The following is a 27,763-nucleotide window of genomic DNA, read 5'->3' as shown; positions in this document are numbered from 1 at the left end:
CCTACTGACACTGCAGTTTTCTCCAAAAGAAATTCATCAAGGTGGTCAGGAATGATATGTAGTCAGAGGCATGCTGCTTACTTCTCCTGATGCCAATATATAGCTACCTGGCTTTTTGCACTCCTATTACCCACCTCACAAATGCATACAGATATGAAGTTCAAAATAACAAAATAACAAACATCTTTCTTTCCTCCAAAGAGATAAAGTTATATTGCAGACAAATATGGAGAGAGATACTCACCATAAGTGCAAATCATTTTACTAGCTTCTCTGAAGAGAAGAATTCCATTAGGAGACGATACATCAAAATTCAAACGCTGGGATCTAAGAAATATAGCAAAAATTAGACTCTCTGTGCAGATAAAGAAACCAAATCCAAGCTTAACATGCACAGCATTTCCATTTATTAGAAGCAGCGGCAGTACAATTATCTGTTTGAAAGTGCCATTCCATTAATACATATGCTAATTTTCTCTCTACAAAGATACTAGGAAAATCATGAAAAATTATTTTCACTTATTTGCTGACTCAAAGAATTCACTTTTTACCTGTCCAAACAGTACCCTGACATCCTCTATTACAAACCTCTTACCCTTCTCTTTCCATGCAAAGTGGCTGATAGATAATAACAGAAGCCCCAGGTGTGTAAGTGTAAGTTTATATAGATACTTGGATAGAGATTTACATTTGAGATTTCTTGTTGTATCCAATACACATTTTAAAAATAAATTCTAAAGTGACAGGAAACCTTGGCACCTTTAGCTTCATCTGCTACTTTAAGCACATTCCAAACACACGAAATTACATCCATACTATAGTTGCCATTGCACACAGCCCAAGTCAAGAAAACCGCACCCCAGAGGTTCCAAATGAGGGCAGTTCTGCCTCCCTGGCTCCTGAGAGGTGGGAGAACTGTGGGGCAGAGCAAAGGACACGCCGTCCTGATACGATTATTTGCTTTTTAACACACTCTGGCTTTAGGTGGCTCCGATATGCCTTGCTGCTGTGCTTTTGAAAATGATATATTTCTAAAAGGATTAGCAAAAATATGAAACCAGCTTAAAGAAATATCAGAAAGCAAAGACATTTGCTAAAGGACTGTTAGTCAGGAATAGAGTGAATCCTTGCTTTTCTATGCTTTTTCAAAATGCTTTAGAATAAAGTCCAATGATAACTTATTATTGTGAACATCCGATTGTTGGTATATAATTCCTGAATAAAAAAAATGCAGAGACATAATTCACATTTGATTATAGAGGAACAGACAAGGTAACATATTTTCTGAGATTACAGATTTTCACTAGGTAGTTGTTAAAACAACTGTGCTAGATATAAATGATCTGCCTATGGCTGATAGAAAATACTTCACAATATATAATGCAATGCTTCTTCCTTTATTATAACATGTTTATCAGTAATATATAATATCAATTATCTGGTTGAAAAAATTATAATTGAATAAAAACTAAATTTCTGATATAAAACACAGAGCTACTTTTCCTTTAGAAGGTAAGCCACCTATGAGAATGGTTAAAAACAAAAATGGCTTTCAAAAGAGTAATACTCACATTTATTTCTTTGCCAGGTCTTTTTCCACCTCGTTTTAAAAAATTTTTTAAATTATTGCTATGAAATCTCAGCACCAGAGATAAAATTAAAGCGGCAATCCATACTCCTGTCTGAGTATCTCCCTTCCAGCACGCGGATTACAAAGAGGAGCTGATGAGACAGGATGGCTAAGTGACAGGTAATTTGGTGCTAAGCCATATTCACAATGACATGTTTTAAAGAGGTAAACCAATGAGCTTATTGCAGTCTTTCTCTTTTGGCTACATCTTTGTTAATATTTATCTGCAGAGTTATTGAATCTCTGCTGGTCTATGCAAATTATAAGGTCACACAGGCAGTTTCTGGGAAGTGTTGTAGTCGCCGTTTAAATGAAAAATTTGAGGGCATAAATCACCCATATACATGCACCTTATTCCTAAGAGGAAGAAGGATAACTTAGAAATCAAAGCCAGGACAATCCCCAGGGCTCTTGCGACAAACTGTGTCTTGAACTGCCCTGGGACTCTGTCCCTTATCCACAAAATGAAGCATCTCAATTCAGAGACCTCGAAACTTCTTTCCTGCTTTAAAATTCTACAGAATTGCAGTTAAGCAGTGAAACAGTTAACATATCTGGCCTTCTTCCATTTTGTGTCTTGGCTTATTTTAAACAAGGGTAGCTGTAGTCTTCAATTTCCTCCCAGCTCCATAGATCCTAAGTATACTGTGTTCTCTCTCTATGAAGGACTCAGCCTTATGTCTCTAATTCTATTGCTATTACTGATTATCTTGTTTGGGTTCCTGGGTTCTTGCTAAGCCTTGATTATACACACATAAGGCAATAAGTTCTGATGTCTGGAGACTGCTGCCAAATAGATTGTTTTTCACTCCCCATCACACCTCTTACCTGTTTTGCATCAGTTCTGCCATAAGCTTTAAGATGGGAGTGGTACATGCTGGCTCTCCATACCACTGCTCAATAGCCTTCTGCAGAATGGGAAGATATGTTGGGTACCTTTTATAAAGCCTGTTAAAGAACTTAAGTGTCAAAAGAAAGATTGTTCCTGAAAGTTAGTGCCCCTTAAAAGGAAAACAAATTTAGTTAATAGGATAAAAACATATTTTAATTGTTATTTTAAGAGTTTCTTGGGTATCAAACTACTTAAGGAATAAGTTGCTCATTATGAATTCTTAAAATATATAAAAGTAGAGGGAAATAGTAATAATAAATCACATGCTATCTATCTCATAGCTTAGAAATTACATACATTCTTTCTTTCTTTTAAGTTGTTGACCTGCTCTGCTTGGACCCACTGTAACTCCAAGGAACACTGGGGATGTTAGTTTGAAGAAAACCTTTGGGTAACTTTTAATCTACTCAGTGTTGCTAAAAGGTAGTGCTATGTTACATACACCCGAAGAGAAATTCTCAAACGTCCTCAACAACTAAGGAGTTTATGTCTCTGATAAGTCAATGACCATTGACCATCAGAACCTGGAAAACTGACAGCTTCAATGGCTCTAACCCACAACTGGCCTCCTCCTTGCCAAATGGACACATAAAGATCAAATTAAGGTCTAAAACTGCAGCAGAAAAAAACTCTTACTATGCTCCTGTCTTCATTTCCTTTTCCTAATCCCCAAGTCGCTCTCTTTCTGAGGTTTTCCAATGTACTTGTCTTTCTGTTGCAGATGAAAAGTGCTGAACTGAATCATTTGGTTGTGTTCCTTTTCTGTGTGATATGGGTAGAGATCTCCCTGGTGAAAAAAATAGCAATTTTCTTCCTGCTCTTAGAATAAATGTCAAATTCCTTAGCATAGCATACAAGGCCCTTTAAGATGTGGTCCCTGACTACATCCAGTTTCGTTTCCTAGTACTCCTACCCGATCTAGGTTCAGCCATTCTCAATTCCCTGCAAACCCACTGATGCCAACTCTCTCGTCTCCGTTCCTCTATACCAGTGTTCCACTGAGACCGTAAGAGCACAAATGAAGTGATCACTGGGGAGGAAGCATCTGAAGGGCTCATCAGAAAATGGAAAAGACCCAAATCTCAGGATCTAAGAATATCATAAGCGCACACAAGGCCCTTTGCAAGGCATTCTAAGGGTATTAGGACCATCCTATTTTTCAGAGCATATTGCATTCACTATGGGATAAGGCTGGGGGACAGGAGGGGATGCTCCCTGTGCTGTGTGGAATGAGAGTGGTGCCAATTCTAATATGCTTCTGACAGAGGTGACTGCCACTGAGAAAATGAGTGATGTTGGGAAGCAGAGGAGAGGTCTGCCAAGCAGGGAGGTTAAAAGGGCTTCAGAGTGAGAATGCCAGACTCCGACTGAGAATCGGAACCCAATCCTAATTTTCCAGTGGCCTTGTGAGGACTACGTCTACATGGACAGGAGGAAGACAGTAGGGGCCCTTGGGTAGAAGAGGAACAGATCGAATTGCTTTCACCTAGATCTTCTCAATGAATTCCTAAGGCCTACATCACATAAATGAAAAACACAAACATTAAGGATATGATGCTACCTTGTAAGATGCCAAATATAAGAAAATGAAAAGAATATGAGATTTGCTTCTTGACAACATCCATCCACCCACCCATTAACCCAGTAGTTATTAGTACTTTCTATATGCTACCCCCATCAACCCCCCTAAAAAGAAATGAGTAAAAACATAATTCTTTCTCTACGGGACTTCATAATAGAGAAAACATCGACATATACCAGAAGACAACAAAAGACCTCGTTAAAACTGTTAGGAGGTAAGGGTGTGAGAATGTGGTTCCAGAACAGAAAGGGCCTGCCAGCTCAGAGCTTCTCTGAAAGGTATTCCACGGATGTGAAACATCTGAACTTTTGCTCACAAAGGCAGATGCCGCTGGAAGCCACTCTTCTCCCTTCTGTCTGGCAAATGCCTGCCTCACCACCTTTCAACACCTCGCCCAACTTTCACTCCTGGAAGCCTACTCTTCTTGTCAGAAACACCAGTCTCTTCCTCGTATGATCACATGGTCCTTTATACGCATTTTTGTTACAACACATTGATTATTAGTTATTTGTTACACCCACTAGAGTGGACTTCTAAAGAGCACTCTTCTATTCATTCTTGTAAAAAGCAACCCTTTTATTCAGTCTCCAGGCCTGGCACAGAGCACTCCAAAAAAAAAAAAAAAAAAAAAAAAATGCTTGCCGAACAGTGATTTTTCAGGCTTACTTTCTTTCCCTACTTCAGTCTTTCCAAAATATCGATCATTATTTTGTTCCTGAAATGTAATTCTGATTTTGTTAGTAAATCAAAACAATCAATTGCTTTGTACTATCTATGGAATAAGGATCTAAATCCTTAGCCTGATATTCAAGGGTCCCAGACAACCTGTAGTTCTAACCAGGAAGTGGTCTGTATAACAATATGTCTTCTCCACTATTACCCTTCCTTACCTGTGCTCCAGCCAACAGTTCCAGCAGTCCAATCCTACTTATTTGATAAGATCCTTCACCTTTATACGACCTTTCTTGCTTCTCTAGCTAAATGTAATCACTCCATTTGTATCTTTAATGCATCTATCACCTTTTATATTTTATTATAGTCACTTATGTAGGTATCTAACCAGCTCTATTAAACCGTAAGATCATTTTGGGGGTAGGATTTGATCCAAAGTAATCTATATCCCTCATAAAACCTAGCCCAGACTTTAGCAAAATCTGCTGAGTAAGTGAGCAAATGGGACTGCTTTGTCTCATCCCTGTTAGGGAACAGAACTAAACGATAGTGGTAGAGCATTTACTTTGTGCAGGCGCCGTATTAGGCCCTGTGTCAGTTCATTCACTTTACAACACACCTGTGAGGTCGGTGTTATTAGCCCTGTTTCACAGAAGAAAACACTGATTCTGAGACATTAAGTAACATGCCCAAGACCTCACAAGGTAAGTGGTGAAACCAGACTGGAATCTAAGACTGTTCCAGTCCAGAGTTTGTGCTCGTCTACACAGCTCATTGTCTGGCCTTGCCTCTGCATGCTTTTATGCATATTAATAAACACAACTGATTGACGGGTTGGAAAACAGTGGACTCAAAGATCAGACTATGACTATTAAAAGACTATGAGCAAATAGCATCATATACATTCTTTCCCCCGCTTCCCCCCCCTTCCCCCCTCAATTTCCCTCTGGATTTTTGATACTTCAGTCTAAATGTGATCTGGGAATGTTTAAACAAGGTGACTTAACACTGCAAGGTAAGGGGCTTTCCTATTGCATTCTCACGACAGGAGCAAAGAAGGATTATCAATAATTTTTCTTCAATTCTCCAGCAGCGGAACCATTTGTCAACATGGTTGCTGTGGAATTTCAGGCAATTTAGTTTTGGAAGGACAGAGTGATGAGCAATGTAGTTCGTGTAGCAGTTAATGCAGTCAGTATTTATAGAAATGTTTTTGAATTAAATAGCTAACCACTAAAATAGCATTTTATCAAATAATCACCATAAATAAAATGCATTTTGACTGTAAGATGACATGTGCTCTTATAGGATGATTCCTCTGCATGCTAAGGACTGTATAACAAATTAAAGAACACACATTTATGTGGATAAAAGGCAAATAAGCTTTCCCCAGCAGTAATGTGGGAATCACCACTGACGGTTTGACATATCAATATTTCAGGAAGAATAAATGACTTTCATATCCATGTTTTTTTAATCATATTCTTATTCATTTTTACATTACTAGAATACTTTGGAAAGCTTCTGTACGTTTTATCACGTGAAACTGCTTAAAGTATTTCGAAATATTTTAATAAACCTTTTTGAATGATCAAATAATGTAACTTTTAAACAAATTTTACTATTATTATAAATATTTGCTCTTCATCCTGGCCCAAAGGAAAACTATAAATCTTGTCTCAACTGAATGAATACCATTTATCATATTCATTTTGTTGTCAATACAATTATGAAAAGCCTTTGGCCTTTTCCCAAGGAAGCTGATTTGCTACTGAAACTCGATTATTGTAAGCAAGGCCTGTACCAAGCCACCCGTCTGGCAACCTAACACAACTTCCTGCATAACTGACACTTCACGCTCTGCCTTGGACCCTAATAACTGCAACATCTATGGTCAAATGCTGGAGACAATGGTTTCTAGTTCAAAACAAAACATTAAGTCCCAAGGTTTTCCATTTGCTATTTTCTGCCATCTGCTGGACAAAAGTTTCACCATTGAAATAGGTGCCAAGAAGAAGGAGCTAAGTCAGGGAATGGACAGCAGCCTTCCTTAAAAACTTAAATTGCAGTATGCTCTATAAATTTTAGGCAGCATCAATTACAGAAGCTATTTTTATTCTTTGACCTTCGGCGAGAAGGTTCTGCCTTGACTCTTGGTGAAGACTATTGATGAGGAAAACATGAAACATCAATTGCTGGACATCCTAGAGTTGTAGCTGGGTTTTAAGATGACCATCAATTTTAAAGTGAGGAAACTAGGATTTTATGATTTTTCAAATAAATGAAAGTTTTACTTTATGAGCTTCTATTTATGTTTAGAGAAATAAAAGGGCCATATGTAATTCCAACTTATCATTCATAGTTTAAAGAATTACATGAATTCCCATGTTAAAATCTGTAATCTCTGTACATATACTTTGTATGCTGATACAGACATACACGATTCCTCAATGACATGGAACATTGTCTCTAACCTTCTATGGGCATAGAAATCTAATGAAGTAGGTTTTAACAGTAAAATGTAGGTCAGTATTCAAATTAATGTTAATTTAAAAAATACAGAGAGAGTTTTCCCTAAAACATGCCCAGGTTCCCTGTCGGTTATATTTTGGCTGTAGCTGGATCAGACTGCCTTAAAGAAGTTTCTTTTACAATTTATGAAGGAAGTTTGGATAAGGGTTGTAAGGAGCAATTGAAAAGCAGTGCAACTTAAAAAACCAAATAGCTTTGAGGCCAGAGAATTTTTCTGTTCTCTGATGGTTCCATGCATAAAGGCTCGGCAACTTTATATTACACGTATGCGACTTGCGTACGTTGTCACTTCCTGTTAGGGTCAAGGAGGATTCATACAATACTATTAAAACAATATTAACAATAACCATTTAAGATTACCCAACATGTTTCAGACGTTACGCAAAGTGCGTTACCTATCTGAATGGTTATTAACAAGCCGTGATTCTGGATGTCTCCTTTCGTAGATGAGGAAGCTGAGACTCAGAGTGGGCAAATGACTGGCCAAGGTTTACACAAAAAGTGAGGTGCTGGGATTTCTGACCCTAAGGCCCATGTTATTTCCACTCCTATGTGATGAGACATTTCTGTGGGGGATGTCTGTTTGTTTATTTTGCTGTTTGCACTAAGCTTTGGCCAAGGTAAATTCATGTACCAAATGAAAAATCCTGACCACTTATTTCCTCCTTTCCATGTCCATTAATATTTTCATGGTGATGAAAAACTGTAGCATGATGAATTAAGCCTCTAAGAGATAAAGTGACCTTCTCAGCCCTGCTAATTAAGATTGAGTAGAAATTCAAATCTCCTCGAAATGCCGAACGGTAGGCTGCACTGGGCCTGAGTTAAAGACGTTAGCCCGATTATGCCTGCACCCCCAACAAAAACAATCCTTTGGGGATGTGATTTTTAAGTTGTCAATATTTAATGGCCCCGAAAAAGTGACCTCTGAGCTGGGTCTCCAAATGCTCTGCTCAGTTATCTGCACGGCTGCCACTGTGCTGTAATTTTTAGCTGATTACACATTAGTTCATTTAGCTTTGTTTCCTCTTCCCTACTGTGCCATACTATTAAACGAAAGCGAGGGGCCTGGCATCCCTCTGTGCACAGAGCTGGTATTGTCACAGTGTAATAAGGATACATCCAGTCAAACAGCATGGTGTAGCTGGTCTTTGTGTTCAGTGCAAAGGCAATCCCTCGAAGATCTCTTGCCAGCCCGATCAACATACGCTGTCAGTGGGAAAGAGACACAGTAATTGATTTTCACGTTAGCACAGAGCAGATGGAGTAATAATCAGGCAATAATGACCACATATCTGATTTTGATTCATTAGCTAAAATGTCTCGCTCAGATCCCTTTCTACAGAAAACCATAGACACTTTAAACGAACACACCATGAAATCTGCTGACCAACTCTACTTTGATTCTTATAAACCGAGCTAAGTCATAATTTTAATATTATAGGGAGTTAGATTCACAAAACATTTTGTTTCTGCATAATGCCAAAATAGCAAAACGAGGACTGATAACAGCACAAAACAGAAATGCACACTGTCTAGACATTATTTAATAATAGCAAGTCTTAACAACACCGGCTCGCCTGAAATCAGTTCTACTCTGCAAAGTGAAGTCTACCGTGGGAGTACACTGGCATCTAAAGGTCTCTCAGAAATATCCTGAGTAACCGAGGACAAATTACAACTGTCCAGGTGACCTGCTGTGCCATGATGTAACAAGAAAGGAACTCACATTTCCCAAGCAAAAAAAAAAAAGGGGGGGGGGTAGGGAAGAGTTCTACATTCCATGTCAGAAGACTTGACATTGAATTCCAGCCTTACTTCTTAGCTGTAAGTCTTAGAGCAAGGCAATGCATCAGTCTCTGCCTCAGTTTTCTAATCTATAAAAGGGGCTAATACTCTTTCAGAGGAATTGTGAAGAATAAACTTGATAAATTTATGTAAAAATGCCTAACAAGAGCCTGATGCATACTAAGTATTCTATAAATATTTTTGTTTTAGAAAAACAAAAAATACTTGATTCTAAAATAAGAGAGATCTGACTAGGACTCTGGATGCTTAATTAAGCTGTCCTTAGGATGATTCATGGGAAGAGAAACAGAAAACCCGTGAACAGATGCTAGAATGTCAGGACAAGGAGCACAAATAAACATAATTGCAAAACAAGGGGGTGGGATAATTGAGATCCGCAACTGTGATTTCTGAAGATACTGTTTCAGTGGAAATACGCCAGAAAATGCTCTCTGAACTTTTCATTTGACCAGATTTACTTTTTCCTCGCGCCTTGGTTATAAATGAAAACCTCTTTAGGAAGGTGTTTAAATTATCATTAAGGATTTGGAAGTGAATCATGACCCTCAGCTTAATGACTGAGCAACATTTCCAAGTACCAAGTAATAGTTTCTCTGCCAGGGTGTCTGAATTTCTGATCTTTCCGCCACCCCGCCTCACAGGTCATTGCAGCTGGAAGCTGCTTATGAGGATATTGTTTCTGTGCTGTCTCAGTTTATAGAATGACGCTTACCTGAATTTCTGAACCTGTAACCCTGACTCCCTGTTTCTGCTTCTTTAAGTGACTTACTCTTTTTCCTCTCCTGACCTCACCAGTCCTTGTTTTTCTGTGACCAGTTGGCCTCCTGTATAGGTCTCTCATGTGACCTGCTATTTTTTTAAAAACCTTTTTGCCTTTTGTGCAACCTATTTCCAGCACCCGGTACCTGTTCCCTCTTTCTCAGTCTCCCACGTTTCTCAGCCTCCTGGAGCAATTTGACTCAGACTATTTGGCTCTGCGGTCTATTACAGTGGTCTTTTTGCTCTACCTTTACTATGTACACTTACAGATCACAGGCTACTCTTCATATTATCTTAAATTTTCACATATGTATCAGGCACTCACCATTCAACTCTAAATTAGGCAAGAGGAGCCAAGAGTTATTTTCTCTGTGCCCAATGCAAACGACTCTTAGAATATTTTAGACTATCCTCATTACACAAAAATGTTATTTATTTCACCATAAATTTCTTCCTTAAAAGACGCCAAGTTCACAGACATGGTTTAATGGACTCAAATCTATGAAATTCTATCTATGTTGAAGTTTAGAAAATGTTACTATATAGTAGAGAAAGCACTAAGAAATAACTAAATGTATGTTTTCAATAGATTTCATCGGCAGGAAAACGCAGTGTTAACATAAGAAACAGATTTCTTAAGCTCAAACAGTATCTTTTATCTCAAACAGCATGAGTACTATATTTAGCTATACTGACACTCCAATAACACTAAGGGAGTATTTTCGTGAGAGCCACGACATACCCAGTTCTGGTATGAGATAGGAAAACTGTTCACTAGAAGCTCAGCCAGGCTACTAACCGGCTGAGAGTGAAAGGTGATCCGATTGTAACTTAGGGCAGGAGGAGCCACAACTTACCATCTCATTTAAAATAGTACAGAGAGCTTTATCTGAACAGTTGCCTTTCTCCTGCAGTTGGTCAACACTTGGCTGATGTGAAAAGTGAGCGGCGCTGTATTTGTAGGGAGGGTGTTCTGGGGAGTGGGTTAACTCTGGGGCATCGGATCCTGAAGGTTCCTTTTGGAAAGCCCACGGAGAAACTGCTCAGTGCTTCAGTCCGCTGCCCGGTAAACAGTTGTCTGTGTGCCAAGTGTGAGACGGATGGGCTGGGAAACAGCTGAAATGCAGCTCCTTCCACCCTGACCCCCAAAACAGGGTTTCTAATGGAAAGTCTGACAGACCCTTTACTGTAGTGGCACTACTGGGGGCAGCTATAATATTATCCTCATAATTCTACTATATAATAACAACAAAGAAAAAGAAGGTGAAGGGTCATTGTGCTTTGTCTTTAGAATTAAGATGGCTGTCTTCATCCTTAAAGCATACTCTTAATTCTGGAGACACATCTTAATAACCTCTAAATAGTTCCAACAAAAGAGCCGTGTCAGAGGAATGAGCAGGCCCCAAGGTGTTTCAACTGGAGTGTTTTCATCTGCCTTTATTGCTCTATCCCTCTCCAGAATTAAGGCAATAACCTGTGATAAATTATTCAGGAACTGCTACAGGGATCAAAGCAAAATCATTCTGTTAAAGTGCTGTTTGCAACATTTGGCACTTAGTGCGAAAACTTTTAATGTGCGCATGCTGAAAATCAGGGATTTTAAATAATTTAACATTGTGGAGTTTATACGAAGGGACTAAAGATAGCAGGTTCCTATTTAACTGCTCCTCTTCCTCTGAGAAGTTTTCATTCATTTTCCTTAAAACTGATGATGTCATGGTCAAATAAAAAATGATGCACGAGTCAGGGGAGTATTGGACTATATTTTACTACGGACCCAAATATATGGGAAAAACATATATTTTAAACGAATGCTTTAGAGCCAGGATTTGTCATAGCACCCCCCCCCCCCTTTTACTTTGAAGAGAAAAACCTAAGACAAAAATTCAATGTTCTCTTCAACTTTATTAGGACTAAGTAAGAAAACAAAGCTATAAATTTAAGGGTTTTGCAGCATTTCCTCCCCTCACAACCATATTTCAATTTGGCAACATTGGTCCTTAATGTTTATGTTCATCCTGAAATCTGCATTTGAAAAATATCTATAAATAGGGAGTTAGAAAATCCTGGTAAGGGTTGCAAATTAAATGAATATGGCAGTCCCAAGGCATTTTCATAGAGATATTTTAACAGCATCACCTCCTGTGGATTGGAATACTAAATACTTTATTGAAGAACAAAACCGAACCGTTTTTATCTCTAGTCCTTGCAAAATGAAGTACCTGAAAGCACTTTTGCATGTATTATTTATTCATCATGATAGAAAAATAGCCCTAACCTAATAAATTACATTTAAAAGCATTTAGTGCAAAAGTTTTGTTTATGATAAAGCAACAGATTTAGTTCTTCACTGGTGGCTTAAAGCACCAAGTTTTCTTTATACAAATTAGACAGATGGTGCTTACAGTAGAATTTACTAAAGGTCTGTCACAACAAATGCAGCCAAGCTGCATATTTAATCACTGCAGAATCTTGTCTACCTGCAGCTGCCAACTGCTAATCCAATTTCCCTGATAAATGTGGCAAGAGACACGATCAGCAATAAAGAGCATCTAACTCCATTTTCCTGCAGGGCGTCTTTTGATGAACATTTAGGACGGAAGCACGGAGTGCACTGTGTGGCCCTGGTTCGTGGCAGCTGCATGCATTCTGAGGCACAGTTCTCAGGTTACTCACTTAATTCTGCCACCATCATTACGTTGCTATTGATCTCCGTAGCTGTTGCCTACACAGCATTACTCTAGATGAAGCTGAATCAGGCAGTTATCATGCATCAAACTTGCTCAAAAGCCTGGAGATTTCCCCTTAATTACTTGTGATTTTATTTGCAAATACCGTTAAAGTGTAATCAAGCAGTCACTTTCCAGGGTCGTTAAGAACTTGCTGGTTTAGGGATATATCACTGGAACTCCATTAAAAATGACTCGAGGAAGATGGTTTCTATCAAACTGGATGGGATCACATCAAAGTGGACTTGGAACATAATGAAATCTTCCAATGAGACAGATGGAATTTTTATAAAGATGGTGTTTTTCAACCTCGCTTCTTTTTGACATAAAGCAATAGCTACCTTAAAGCTGCAAAGATCTTGTTGGTCACGAAATATCTGTGACACATCTGAAAAACACAGCTACCCGCATAGAAACTGGTGTAGAATTTCAACAAAACTATAAAGGCAAAGAAAATCTCTACAATCTCTTTTGGTTTTAAAATTCTGTGACTATTGCATGCTGATAAATACTAATTTCAAAAACTTTATTTCAAATTAAAAGGTACAGTATTTAGCTAATTAGTTTTTGGTAGAAGAATTATCCTAAAATAATCATCAAAGGCAATTATTTTTCTAGTTGGCTTCTTGTTGCGAATTTTTTTTTTTTTTTTTTTTTTTTGTAGAGAGAAGAGGAGCCATGCAAAGCGATGGTTAATATTTTGGTCAACTTATTTCAAATAACGATAAAATATAACTCAAGCATCACCAGCAAAGGTGCCTACATTTTCGGGACTACATTACTTTCTTACAAATAATAATCAGTGTCAATCTATTTAATACAGCCTGGACACATTATAATTTCAGAAGATGCTCTTCCGACTGAGCAGACCCTGTGCTCCCCATCCTCCACATTAAAATATGGGGCTGCTTTGTCACAAACAGCTTGCTACACTTAAGGATTTTACTAATAAAACATAATGTTGCCTTAGATATTATGACTGTTGCCACAGCTGAACTGACTTGTCAAATCAATCCTAATATGGCTCCCACAGGCACATAAAAACCTTACTTAGCTATCAGTTATCCTAATCACTTTGTTCAGTTTAAGAATGCAATACTTCAAGACCAGCTCCTATTTATACATATATGCCTAGCCATTTAATAAAGTCTTGATTTATATAAATTGTTTAAAAAATATTTAGAGATGTAGTGTTTTAACATGTGTATGTTTGTGCATTCTTCCATATAAATATGTTGAAACATACAGTTCAGGGTAGATGAGAGGACAGGGATGCTTAAAGTGGTGTGCCCACGAGAAATGTTCTTTTAAAGACATTAACTGCAATGAGAGACAAGTCTGTGTCACCTAATCGTAAACTTACTGTCCCAACTCATCGCTGATCTCAAAGCCCATTAACTTCAACACTTATATGAAAAGTACAACGGAAAGACACATGCAGTTAGGGACAAGATGCGGACGAGGCACAGAGCACACGTGGACATGCAGCACCTTCTTCTGGACCTGGAGATTCTAGAATGAACAAAATTGCCTTTCCTCCTGTTTGGAAACAAACCCACCTTCACATCTTCTTGTTTAAAGTTGTTGCTGAATATTTGTAATACTGTTTCAAAAGAGACTGTAAGAGGCAGCATGAAATTCTCAAATTCGTCCTCATCTTCGCCTATCAAAAAACACAAAAGGGTCACCATGGTTTAAATGCACGCTACTGTGTGTGAGCCTCAGCAGTGAGCGCTTCATGCAGGCGGAGAAATGTCTGGGGAAGGGTCGGCCTGCATTCACATCCTGCCCATTTTGTGCTTTGGCTCACTGACTATTCCGTTTTGCCTTCTTTTTTTTGCACCAAATGAAATAGCGAAATTACTTACCAGACTTTTTTTTTTTTGGCTCTTTATTGGATCAAACAGACTCATGCCCCGGGCATGTCAGCCCTTCGCTCTTAGGGCCCCCAGAGCTCCCCTAATGTCCAAGGAAAGCCTCTTTCAAAGCCTCTGAGACAAGGATCTTTCCCCTTCTCTTTGGGTGCCAAGGCCCTAAAGGGCTCACGGACTCAGGTGTTCAGCTCTAAGTTATTATTCCCTTTTATTTATGCTCTTTTTTATTAATTTGTTAACTAGATGGCAGGGAAACTTTTATCTGCCAAATAGGATGAGGTCCCTCCTGGGTCATTTGGATTTTAAGTACATTCTCCATGGGAACACTTCCTCTTACATCAAACTTCCTTTTCTTTATAGAAAAGAGGAGGAGAGACATTTTCTATTGCTTTTTCATTTTAAAGGTTTCCTCAAAAATTATGCAAAGTGGAGTCTTCATACATGGATATGCACAATTGACAATTTATGAAGTATTCTTTCAAAAGGGGTTTCTTGTAAGTGGGAGTTGACTCTCTCATTCATCCTATGTCACAGGGAACTAAGAGCCATAATTCACGGATGAAGACACAGGCAGAGGATGGTTAGGTGACTTACTCAACTGCATATGCAGTTGGAGGTGGAACTATATGGTCCAGGCCCCTGATTTCTATGCCGTTAGTTTTTAAATAGAGCACTAGAGAGGAAATGCGATCTCAGAGAAGAGACCAGTGGTTCTCAAGTTTGGTCCTTGGCCTCACATCATCAGCGTCACCTGAGAACTTGTTAGATGGACATTCCCATTTGCTGGATCAGAAACTCTGGGGTGGGGTCCAGCGATTTTTGTTTGAAGACACTCTCCAGGTGATTCAGATGCATACAAATGTTTGAGAAACACTAGCCTATACATCATTCTGCAGATAAGGAAACTGAGGTCCAAGGCCACACACACAGATCAGGGCAGAACTGGCATCTTTTTAAAAATATACAAATATATTTTTATTGATTTCAGAGAGAGGAAGGGAGAGGAAGAGAGAGAGCGAAACATCAATGATGAGAGAGAATCATTGATCGGCTGCCTCCTGCACACCCCCTACTAGGGATCAAACCCACAACCCAGGCATGTGCCCTTGATGGGAATCAAACCCGGTACCCTTCAGTCCACAGGCTGGTGCTCTATCCACTGAACCAGGTAGGGCAAATCGGCATCTTTTGACTTGGAGCAGGTGACCTGGCTGACCCCGGTCCTTTGCGGCTTTTCTTTTCCCTTTAACCATACATAATCTGTTTCTAGAGTCAAACAGAACCAGGACTTAGCTTTGTTCACAAAGAGATGTCAAAAGACCAACAAATCTTTCCTGGTATGCTGTTCTGGACAAGGGCCAGGATCCAAGGTGAAGGGGAAAGCGGATCAGATTATAATCCCTGCTCTGTCAATGGCTATGTGACCAATTACTCCTCTTAGATACACCCTCAGACAACTGATGACAACATTAGAAAGCTTTAGAGAAGCCATTCTTATTTTCCAAAGCCCAGGTCAAATGATCACTTTTCCAATGTCTGAGCTAACCTCCCCTGCAAGCACTCTGAGTCCCACTGCCCGTGTTCCCCCTTCTCCCTTCATTCCCATAGCATTTTCTCTGACTTTATGACAGACTGCAATTATCAGTAGGTCTTGAATTGCAAGCGTTTAGGCATGGAGCTGATAACAATACCAACAATACCACCTACATCATTCCACCATTACCACTGTTTGATGAGAGTTACCTTGGGGATTGAATGAGATAAAATTCATATGTGTATGTAAATTACTGACATCTTCTTTGCTTTCACTTCCGGAGAGCTGAGACTGTGCATCTTTGCATTTCTCAGTGAAGGAGAATCACGCAGGGAAGGCTCTGCATAAACAGAGCCTAGTTAACCACTAGTTAACTTTGGACATTCTGAGTCTCAGTTTTCTCATTTTCAAAATAAGGATGAAAATACCTAACTTTTAAGCTTATTGTGAATATTAAATGTTATAACACATGAAAAATAGAAGATTCTCAATAAACAGTAATGGTAGTACCAGTATTACAGTATTAGCACCTACAACAGTGCCTGCAAATATTAGGGAAATACTGTATTTGAATGAAAAGTAGTTGCTCAATAAAGGTGAGTTTTAAAACTCCCTTATTTTCTTAACACCTGACATAGAATAATACAGAAACTAATTGAAGTAAACATTATCAAACCCTTAAATATGTAATACACACACTTTATTAAACTACTAGAGGCCCAGTGCATGAAATTCATGCACTTGGGGGGGGGGGCTGTCCCTCAGCCCAACCTGCACCCTCTCCAATCTGGGACCCCTTGGGGGATGTCCGACTGCCGGTTTAGGCCCGATCCCTGTCGGACATCCCTTTCACAATCTGGGACTGCTGGCTCCCAACTGCTCGCCTGCCTGCCTGCCTGATAGCCCCTAACCGCTTCTGTCTGCCAGCTTGATCACCCCCTAACCACTTCCCTGCCAGCCGGATTGATGCCTAACTGCTCCCCTGCTGGCCCGATTGCCCCCAACTGCCCTCCCCTGCTGGCCTGGTTGCCCCTAACTGCCCTCCCCTGCCAGCCATCTTGTGGCGGTCATCTTGTGCCCATATGGGGGCAGCCATCTTGTGTGAGGGCGTGATGGTCAATTTGTATATTACCTCTTTATTATATAGGATATAATCTTACTGCTCTAGGATAAAGTATTTTTTAAAATTAAATCTTTATTGTTCAGATTATTACATTAGTTACTCTTTTTTCCCACCATAACTCCCCTCCACCCAGTTCCCACCCCACCCTCCGCCCTCACTCCCCCACTCACTGTCCTCATCCATAGGTGCACGATTATTGTCCAATCTCTTCCCTCACCCCACACCCCTCCCCCCCCCCAAGAATAGTCCATTCCCTTTCTATGTCCCTGATTCTATTACAATCGCCAGTTCATACTGTTCATCAGATTATTTATTCCTTTGATTTTTAGATTTACTTGTTAATAGATGTGTATCTGTTGTTCATAATTTGTTTTTTTTTTTAATTAAATCTTTATTGTTCAGATTATTACATTTGTTCCTCTTTTTTCCCCCCCCATAACTCCCCTCCTCCCAGTTCCCGCCCCACCCTCCGCCCTCACTCCCCACCCACTGTCCTCATCCATAGGTGCACGATTTTTGTCCAGTCTCTTCCCACATCTCCCACACCCCTTTCCCCCCCAAGAATAGTCAGTCCATTCCCTTTCTATGTCCCTGATTCTATTATAATTGTTGTTCATAATTTGTATCTTTACCTTTTTCTTCTTCTTCCTCTTCTTAAAGGATACCTTTCAGCATTTCAGATAATACTGGTTTGGTGGTGATGAACTCCTTTAGCTTTTTCTTATCTGTGAAGCTCTTTATCTGGCCTTCACTTCTGAATGATAGCTTTGCTGGATAAAGTAGTCTTGGTTGTAGGTTCTTGGTATTCATCACTTTGAATATTTCTTGCCACTCCCTTCTGGCCTGCAAAGTTTCTGTTGAGAAATCAGCTGACAGTCGTATGGGTACTCCCTTGTAGGTAACTGATTTTCTTTCTCTTGCTGCTTTTAGGATTCTCTCTTTGTCTTTTGCTCTTGGCATTTTAATTATGATGTGTCTTGGTGTGGTCCTCTTTGGATTCCTTTTGTTTGGGGTTCTCTGCGCTTCCTGGACTTGTAAGTCTATTTCTTTGACCAAGTAGGGGAAGTTTTCTGTCATTATTTCTTCAAATAGGTTTTCAATATCTTGCTCTCTCTCTTCTTCTGGAACCCCTATAATTTGGATGTTGGTACGCTTGAAGCTGTCCCAGAGGCTCCTTACACTATCTTCATATTTTTGGATTCTTTTTTCATTTTGCTTTTCCGGTTGGGTGTTTTTTGTTTCTTCGTATTTCAAATCTTTGACTTGATTCTTGCGATCCTCTGGTCTGTTGTTGGGAGTCTGTATAATGTTCTTTATTTCAGTCAGTGTATGCTTAATTTCTAGTTGATCCTTTATCACAACATCGAGGGTCTTATTAGATTTCTTGAGGATCTCACTACATTTATTGGCAGTCTCACCAGTCTTCTTGAAGATCTCACTACATTTATCGGCGGTCTCACCAGTCTTTTCGAGGGCCTTATTAAGTTTATCGGCGGCTTCTAGACAGTTCTTTAAAGACCTTAAAAGTGTGGTTTTGAACTCTATATCCAGCAGTTTGCTTTCCTCCAATTCTTTCGTTTGTGTCCTGTTTCTTTGTCTCGGCATTTTTATGCTTCACTGTGTCAATAGAGTTCCTTTCTGTGCTAAGTGTCCCAATTACCTGAGGTAGACACTCTTGGTGCACCCCCTTGTGGGCTTTGTGCACAGTCTTGTTGTAATTAAGCCTTGATTGTTGTAGTTATCACTGTGAGGAATTGACCTCCAGGCCAATTGGCTGTGAGAATCAGCTGTGTCTGCAGTGGGAGAACTTCTGTGCTGGAGACACCCCTCTGGGGCTAGACTTGCTTCAATGGGGCTTTGGTGCTCACTGAGTCTTCCCCCTGAGTGTGTCTTTTATGGTTCCATGGAGCTGCAAACTAGATGGTCCCACTCTGACCTCTGGGCTTCCTGGCTCCTGGATCTCTAGGGAGGTGCTAATCTAGCCTTTGCCTGAGGCTATCCAGCAAAAGTCTCCCTGCAGGACTTGGGCAGGGCGGGTCCCACAGGATCAACAGGGCGGGGTTAGCAATTATGGCTGCTCTCAGTCTTGCCCTCAGAGGCTCTGCTTCTCAGTGTCCCAGTAATTGCTGCAAGCCTCACGGAGAGAAAGCTGCCCTAGGGTTCTGAGCGATGCCAGACAGTCCCGCTTCTCCCGTATGAGTCTGGGTCCCTAGAGACTCGCCTGGAGCTGGAGCTCAGAGTCTGAGACTCCCTCCGGATTGAAAACAACAACCACGCCCTCAGCTGCCTGCCCGCTCCGCATGCACTCCGCACCTTAGTATTTTACTTCAGCACTGCACCTCCTCTGAGTCTCGGTATGCTTTACTCTTTCCTCCTAGTTGTAGAACTTCCACTCAGCCAGCCTTCCTGTGGTTCTGGATGATGTCCGTTCCGTCTTTTAGTTGTATTCTTGAAGTGGTTGTTCGAGGCAGCAAACTCCGGTGTTTACCTATGCCGCCATCTTGGTTTCTCTAAGTATTTTTTTTTTTTTAAAGAATCTTTATTTTTGAAAGTATTACATATGTCCTCTTTTTTCCCTAAAGTATTTTCTAAATGTAGAATTGCACAAGGACAGTGACAATGGTCGCTGCAGGCAGATGAGGGTGCAGGAAGGAGTGGACGCTCTGAAAGTTCTAAGCTTGGACCTTGGTTCTCCTGCTGTTAGCTGCCTGATTTTGGATAAAGTCGCTTCACTCATCTAAGCCTTAGTGTCCTCCTCTGTAATTAAGAGACATAATATTTACAGTAGATCCCCTGATCTGTGGTTTCACTTTCTAGTTTCAATTATCTGTGGTTAACCAAGGTCCAAAAATACTACATGGAAAATTCCAGAAATAAACAATTCATAAGTTTTAAATTGCATGCTGTTCTGAGAAGCATGATGCTATCTTGTGCCATCTTGCAGTGCCCTGCTCGGGACGTGAACCATCCTTCATCCAGTGTATCTCTGCTGTACATGCTACCCATCCACAAGTCACTCAGGAGCCACTTTGGTCAGATCTACTATCACAGCATCACAGTGCTGTGTCCAACAAACCCTTATTTTACTTAATAGGGACCCCAAAGTACAGGATTAGTGCTGCTGGCAATTTGGAGATACCAGAGAGAAGTGTTAAGTTCTTGACTTAATAAAGAAAAAATATCAGGAGAACCAAGATGGCGGCATAGGTTAACGCCGGAGTTTGCTGCTTTGAACAACTACTTCAAAAGTGAAACCAAAAAACGGAAGGGACATCACCCAGAACCACAGGAACGCTGGCTGAGTGGAAGTCCTACAACTAGGAGGAAAGAGAAACGCACACGGACACTCAGAGGAGGCGCAGTGCTGAAGTCAAATTCTGAGGTGCGGAGTGCACGGAGCAGGCTGGCGGCGGAGGGCGCGGTTGTTGTTTTCAATCGGAAGGGAGTCGCAGACTCTGAGCACCAGATCCGGGCGAGTCTTTAGGGACCCAGACTCAAACGGGAGAAGCGGGACTGTCTGGCTTCGGTCAGAGCGAGTGCAGCTTTCTCTCACAGCTTTGCAGCGGGTGCTGGGACTCAGAGAGGCAGAGCCCCTGGGGACAGGCCTGAGAGCCGCCATAACTGCTCTCTCCGGCCCACCCTGTTGATCCTGTGCGACCCGCCCCGCCCAAGCCCTGCACAGAGGCATTTGCCGGATAGCCTCAGGCAAAGGCTAGATTAGCACCTCCCTAGAGGACAGAAGTTCTCTCACTGCTGACACAGCTGATTCTCATAGCCACTTGGCCTAGAGGTCAAACCCTCCCTGGAATTAGCTACAACAATCAAGGTTTAACTATAAGACTGCGAACAAAGACCACTAGGGGGTGCACCAAGGAAGCATAACAAAATGCGGAGACAAAGAAACAGGACAAAATTGTCAATGGAAGATATAGAGTTCAGAACCACACTTTTAAGGTCTCTCAAGAACTGTTTAGAAGCTGCCGATAAACTTAATGAGATCTACACGAAAACTAATAAGACCCTCGATCTTATATTGGGGAACCAACGAGAAATTAAGCATACACGGAATGAAATAACGAATATTATACAGACGCCCGACAGCAGACCAGAGGAGCGCAAGAATCAAGTCAATGATTTGAAATGCGAGGAAGCAAAAAACATCCAACCGGAAAAGCAAAATGAAAAAAGAATCCAAAAATGCGAGGATAGTGTAAGGAGCCTCTGGGACAGCTTCAAGCGTACCAACATCAGAATTATAGGGGTGCCAGAAGATGAGAGAGAGCAAGATATTGAAAACCTATTTGAAGAAATAATGACAGAAAACTTCCCCCACCTGGTGAAAGAAATGGACTTACAGGTCCAAGAAGCGCGGAGAACCCCAAACAAAAGGAATCCAAAGAGGACCACACCAAGACACATCATCATTAAAATGCCAAGAGCAAAAGATAAAGAGAGAATCTTAAAAACAGCAAGAGAAAGAAACTCAGTTACCTACAAGGGAGTACCCATACGACTGTCAGCTGATTTCTCAACAGAAACTTTGCAGGCCAGAAGGGAGTGGCAAGAAATATTCAAAGTGATGAATACCAAGAACCTACAACCAAGATTACTTTATCCAGCAAAGCTATCATTCAGAATTGAAGGTCAGATAAAGAGCTTCACAGATAAGGAAAAGCTAAAGGAGTTCATCACCACCAAACCAGGATTATATGAAATGCTGAAAGATATCCTTTAAGAAGAGGAAGAGGAAGAAAAAGGTAAAGATACAAATTATGAACAACAAATATGCATCTATCAACAAGTGAATCTAAGAATCAAGTGAATAAATAATCTGATGAACAGAATGAACTGTTGATTATAATAGAATCAGGGACATAGAAAGGGAATGGACTGACTATTCTTGGGGGGGAAAGGGGTGTGGGAGATGTGGGAAGAGACTGGACAAAAATCGTGCACCTATGGATGAGGACAGTGGGTGGGGAGTGAGGGCGGAGGGTGGGGCGGGAACTGGGAGGAGGGGAGTTATGGGGGGAAAAAAAAAGAGGAACAAATGTAATAATCTGAACAATAAAGATTTAATTTAAAAAAAAAAAGAAAAAATATCATATGCTGAGGTTGCTAAGATCTATATATATATATAAAAGGCTAATATGCTAAGTGTCCCTCCCTCTGTCTGACCGATTGCCATGACATGCACTATCACCGGGGGCAGATGCTCACTGTAGGAGCTGCTGAGCTGCAATGACTTGGCAGCAGCGGTTCTTGGGTGACGCACCCTGAAACCAGAGAGGAGGGAGCCCAATTCCTTGTAGGGCCGCGCAATTCCACCTTTGGCCATGGGTTATATGTTGTTGCTGGGGCTCTGTTGCCCCAAATCTGGTTTACTGCCCACTGTGTTTGTGTTCCACACACTGTACGACAACAACTTTGCAGAGCACCTTCTCACACTCCAGGACCCCTCGAGGGATGTCGGAGAGCTGGTTTTGGCCCAATCCCCACAGGCCAGGCTGAGGGACCCCACCTGCTGGAGGGACCCCACTCACTCCGCAGACGCCTTTTGAGCCCTGGTGCCACCAGGTACAGTCGGCTGGGGAGGGACCATGGGAGGTTGGCTTCAGGGCATGTCTGGCCCGTCTAGCCCAACCTTGCCCTGCCAGCCACCTTCTAATTAATTTCCTTTCATTGTGCACGAATCTGTGCATTGAGTCACTAGTCTATTGTAAGAATGAATGTTCAAAAAAAAAAAAAAAAGAATGAATGTTCTATCCATGAAATTGTGAAGGGAAAAGAAATTCGTGCTAGTTATGCTGTTAGACCTCAAAACAGCAAAAGTTACACTCATAGTGCATGATGAGTGCTTAAGATGGAGAAGGCATTAAACTTGTGGGTGGAAGACATGAGCAGAAAATGTGTTCTGATTAATGGTGACGTGGTGCCCCAGAAAGCAAAGAGCCTACAGGAAGACTTCAGCAAGGGGTCCCGTGACACAAGTGACCACATTCACATAACTCTTATTACAGTACATTGTTCAGTTATAATTGTTCTATTTTATTATTCATTATTGTGGTGAATCTCTCACTAACCCTAATTTATAAATTAAACTTTATCACAGGTGTGTATTACAGGAACAAACATAGTATAGATAGGATTCAGTATTATCTGCAGTTTCAGGCATCCACTGTGGGTCTTGGAACATATCCCGCACGTGTAAGGAGAGACTACTGCATTTCACAAAGTTAGCTGTAAGGATTAAATAAGAAAATATCTGTAAACCCCTTTGCTTAGTATTTGGCACTTAATAAATGATAGCTATTAGCATTTTTTGTTGTTTTGACTGCAGCCAATAATAATATGATGTACTCAGTCTGGAAAACAGTCTGGTAGTTACTCAAAAAGTTAAACACACAATTGCCACTTGACTCATCAATTTTCTCCCAGATACATACCCCCGAGAACTGAAAGCCTACGTCTACACAAAAACACACACAAGACATTCATAGCAGAAGGATCGCACAGCCAAAAGGAAAAAAGCAACCCGAGTGCTATCAGTGATAAACGGAGACACACACTGTGGTCTGTTTATACGAAGGAATATTAGCCAGCCATAAAAAGCGATGAGGTACTGATACACCCTAAAATATGGGTGAGCCTGGAAAACATGCTGTGTGAAAGAAGCCAGACAGAAAGGCCACGTTATAGGATTCCATTGACAGTAAATGCCTACCATGGGCAAATCCAGAGAGACAGAAAGTAAATTAGCAGCTGTCAGGCTGGGGGGTAGGGGCAATGAGAAGAGACGACTTTAAGGAGCAGGGCTTCTTTCTGGGGCAATAACAATATTCTGAAGTTAGGTGTTGATGGCTGTAAAACTTTGTGAATATTCTAAATATACTAGTACTACTGAACTGTATGCTTTAGAAGGGTGATTTTATGGTATTTAAATCTCAAAAAGATGAAAAACAAACCCCCAATACCACCACCAATAAAAATCAGGATTTGGTTACCCCTCACCACCCCCTGAAATGTATGCAGAGCAGTGAAAATTTCATTTCCTCAAATTCAAATGCAAATAGCAACTGAATTACTGGTGGCTGGGGCGTGGCCAAGGAGAAGTAATGAAATAATCATGGTAATAATAAATGATGGTAACCAACTATGATGATAGTCACTAGGATTTACTATATGGCAGGTTGAATATTGGCCCTTCAATGATGTCCATTTGCTTCTAATCCTTGGCATCTGTGAATATTTTGGGTTCTATGACAAAAGGAGTTAAGGTTGCCAATCAATGGACTTTAAAATAGAATATTATCCTGGGTTATGCAAGTGGGCCCCATGTAATCACAAAGGCCCTTGGAAGTGTTAGGAGAGCCGGGGGGAAGCCAGAGAGAAGGCAGCACGAGAAGGACTTGGTCCGATGTTGTTGGAGAAACAGGGCCATGGGCCCTCCTTGACTTAGTCCATTGAGACCCATTTTGGACTTCTGACCTCCAGAATTGCAAAGTAATAAATTTGCAACACTGAAGTCATCAAATTTGTTACAGTGGTAACAGGAAACTAATATAGACAGTAAATGTCTAATGCCTCTGTTCCAACTAAGGAGAACTGAGAGGAGAGACACAAGGAGATTCAGAGGCAGCGAGTGAGAAAGGAATCCACTTAGAACCAATCCCTGGGGTAATCTCGGAAGAGTGGCCCCTTGCGCAGGTGCAGGCCCACACCGCCTGCTCTTCCTCGCCAGTGCTTCCAAGGACAGCACCTTAATGCCCTAGACAACAGATCTTGAGAAATGTGCTTAGCTAGATCCCAGAATGGGGTTTTCATTTCAGTTTCCTTCCAAACTGCCTCGGAGTCCTGGCAGGCTTTGAAATGAATGTGGCTTCAGGCAGGGTAGGAAGCTGAAGGTGCCCTCAGCTTGTGCCCAAGCACTGAGGGTGGAGCAGCTGCAGTATGGGCACTGAACCTGCACTGTATTGAGGTCCCAGGGGCAGTCAGTGTCCCTAATAGTGCTGACAATAAATATTTGTGTCTCAATTAATATACACGGAGTACTTGTTTTGTGATAGGAATTGTCCCAGGCCCTTTGCACACATCTTTATCTTACTTAAGCCGCATGACTCTTCAAGGGACATATATCCATTTAACAGATGAAAAAACAGAGGCTCCCTTTAACTCCCCTCCCCAGGGAACCAGAATGTTTATTTTAGCTCCCAGAGGAAAACTCCAGCACCCACTGCAGACTAGTGTACGCCTTCCCTAAGAAAGCTACCTTCCAGTTTCATCCCTGAGGCACCTTATTCCCTGGAGTGCTCTGGACTCTACCCTCAAAACCAGGTAAGTTATTAAAACTGGATCTGGACTTAATGGGCTGCTTTCTGCCTACAGGGCCAGCTAATTAGTCTTAATGATCTCATTATAGATTCCAAGTATTTCCAGCTGCTTCTTTACCCCTTATTGCCCCCCAACCCCCAACGTCTACTTTCCAGATAGTCTCTGCCAAGTCATGGACACAAGTGATATGTCGATGCAGTCTTCCCACTTATGAGAAACATTAGCTACTTCTGATCAAACTTCTCACTTGCTGGATCCTCTGGCTATCTCCCTTTGTGTTCCTTTATCTATGAGAAAAAACATGCTTTGCCCAATCATTAGACATAAGGACACATTTTAAAAACTATTTGACTTTCACTGATCATAGGGCTGTAATATACCTATATAGGGCAAATAAACATGAATCTGTTTATTTGATAGAAGCTGGGAAAGTAATCCCTTCTCCCTTCTTCTCACTGCCCCCAAGCCTCAAATCAATCATTCAGTTCAAATAGTTCACCTAAAAATGAAGAAGAAAGTTATTTTTCTTAATTGATTGAGAAGTAAAAGGTGAAGTAACAGCAAAAGTGAATGAGGATGTGTGGTCAGAGGGCTACAATGTACATGACTGACCTTGGGCACGTCTTTTAATCTCTGTACCTCACCTGTCTAACAGGTAAACAATGTAATATCTATTTCATGTCGGCTGTTCTGAGGATCAAACAGTATAATGTATGTGAAATGGTTTGCCAACTGTAAATGTGTAAACATGTTAGTTATTATTACTAAAGAGAAGGAAAGTTTCCTTCCTCTGTATTTTTACTTCTATCTTTAGTAGCTATTTCTAGAATAGTCTTCCTTTCTTATTCAACTCATTTACTTGTTATTTATATTTCTCAAATGTAAGCTAGAGACATCTTCAGGTGCCAAGTACCAGCCATCAGCCACAAAGGTGGATGGATGCTATGCTACCTGCATCCCTATAGAGAGAACTGTCTCTTCGTGACTATAAACTGTATTTTCATATTAGCATCTCCATGATCATGAAAACACATAACTGCATCTTAGAGTTTGAATATCTGAGGGAAGCATGCTTCTTATCTGAGCAGTTCAAGATAAGGCTCATAAAATGTCCAAGGAAAGCAACTGTCACTGAACTGAGTATTTCTGAATGTGTGGCTGGTAGAAACCTAATTTGCAATGAATATTTAGTTCTCCATAAAACAAAAAGCCTTGTTACTGCTCTTTTCCACACTTCCCCTCTCCAGTATTTGTCAACTGACTTCACCTCCTTTCAAATTAAACAAAATAGAAGGTTTTTATTTATTCCAGTATTTTAGATTGAACAGCTCCCTGGAGGTTCTCCATTTACTGGCTTGGGTAATACTATCTTTGCTTTAGTTTATTAGATTGACAAAGTTAATTTAAAAATAACCTAGGGAACTTTAAGTGATTCTTGGAAGGGCTAACATGCATGCACATATGGTCGGTCACCCATTTCCTTCTGTGTGTAACTTATCTCACGAAGGGAATTTATGTAGATTCATAATTTCTTAGAATACAAAAAATATGTTGCCAACATGAAACATCATCATTCTGATGATGAAATGCTTTCAATTCTTTACTCCATCTAGTTTAGACAAGGAGCAATTTGATAAAATCGTCGTACAACTGTTTATTGCCAACGCTCCCCCCACCCCATTTTCATCTGAAATACAACCTGGGGCACATAGCATCTGATTAAATTCATACAAAGCACAAATTATTGAACAGAAACCAAGATGCATTTCAAAGTAAGTATCAATTAATGTGACACCCAATTTCTAATCACTCCAATGTGCAAGGCTGATACACAAAACATATCTAATTTATTCTGTAGAATTCAATTAGAATATATTTTATATTTCTATCCAAGAATCACATCCAATGGTTTGCTAGCAGGTTGGTTAGGTGTTTTTTCCTAGTAGATTCTTACCAAAAAAGAAAAATAATCAGTGTTATAAATAGTTCCTCCTCAAATGTTTCTTCATTTAATATGAGACAGATTCTCATTACCTAATATTTTTCTTCTTTCTTTAATACATGGATCTGTGCTGCTCTTGGCAAGAGCACTCTCTCTTTTCTCCAGGTTTCTGCGACAGTGAACACAGGATAGAAAACCATAAAACCATACACACAGGGATCCTACAGCCTAGTTTGTGAGACAAGGCTTCAAAGAATAAAACTGTTCAACAACACCCTACAAGTGATCTTGAAGTCTGTGAAGTAGCAACACTTTTTCTCTTCAACAGAAAACAACAAACAACTGATCCAGCAC

General features: G+C 40.6%; 1 protein-coding gene across 2 annotated transcripts in view; it reads right to left on the bottom strand.

Annotated features, from left to right (window-relative positions):
- RANBP17 (RAN binding protein 17) overlaps positions 1-27,763 on the bottom strand; it is a 236,230-nt gene that overhangs the window by 48,183 nt on the left and 160,284 nt on the right. For both annotated transcript variants that reach the window (XM_059699170.1, XM_059699171.1), the window contains 4 exons: positions 14,165-14,268; positions 8,429-8,517; positions 2,459-2,566; positions 245-327 (listed from right to left, as the gene is read on the bottom strand). In XM_059699170.1, the coding sequence (XP_059555153.1) occupies positions 245-327; positions 2,459-2,566; positions 8,429-8,517; positions 14,165-14,268 (384 nt within the window). The remainder of the gene's footprint in view (positions 1-244; positions 328-2,458; positions 2,567-8,428; positions 8,518-14,164; positions 14,269-27,763) is intronic.

This window comes from Myotis daubentonii, chromosome 5 (assembly GCF_963259705.1).
Source record: "Myotis daubentonii chromosome 5, mMyoDau2.1, whole genome shotgun sequence".
Classification (NCBI taxonomy): Eukaryota; Metazoa; Chordata; class Mammalia; order Chiroptera; family Vespertilionidae; genus Myotis; species Myotis daubentonii.
Note: the sequence above shows the minus strand (reverse complement) of the source record. Positions and strands in the feature narration are given on the sequence as shown.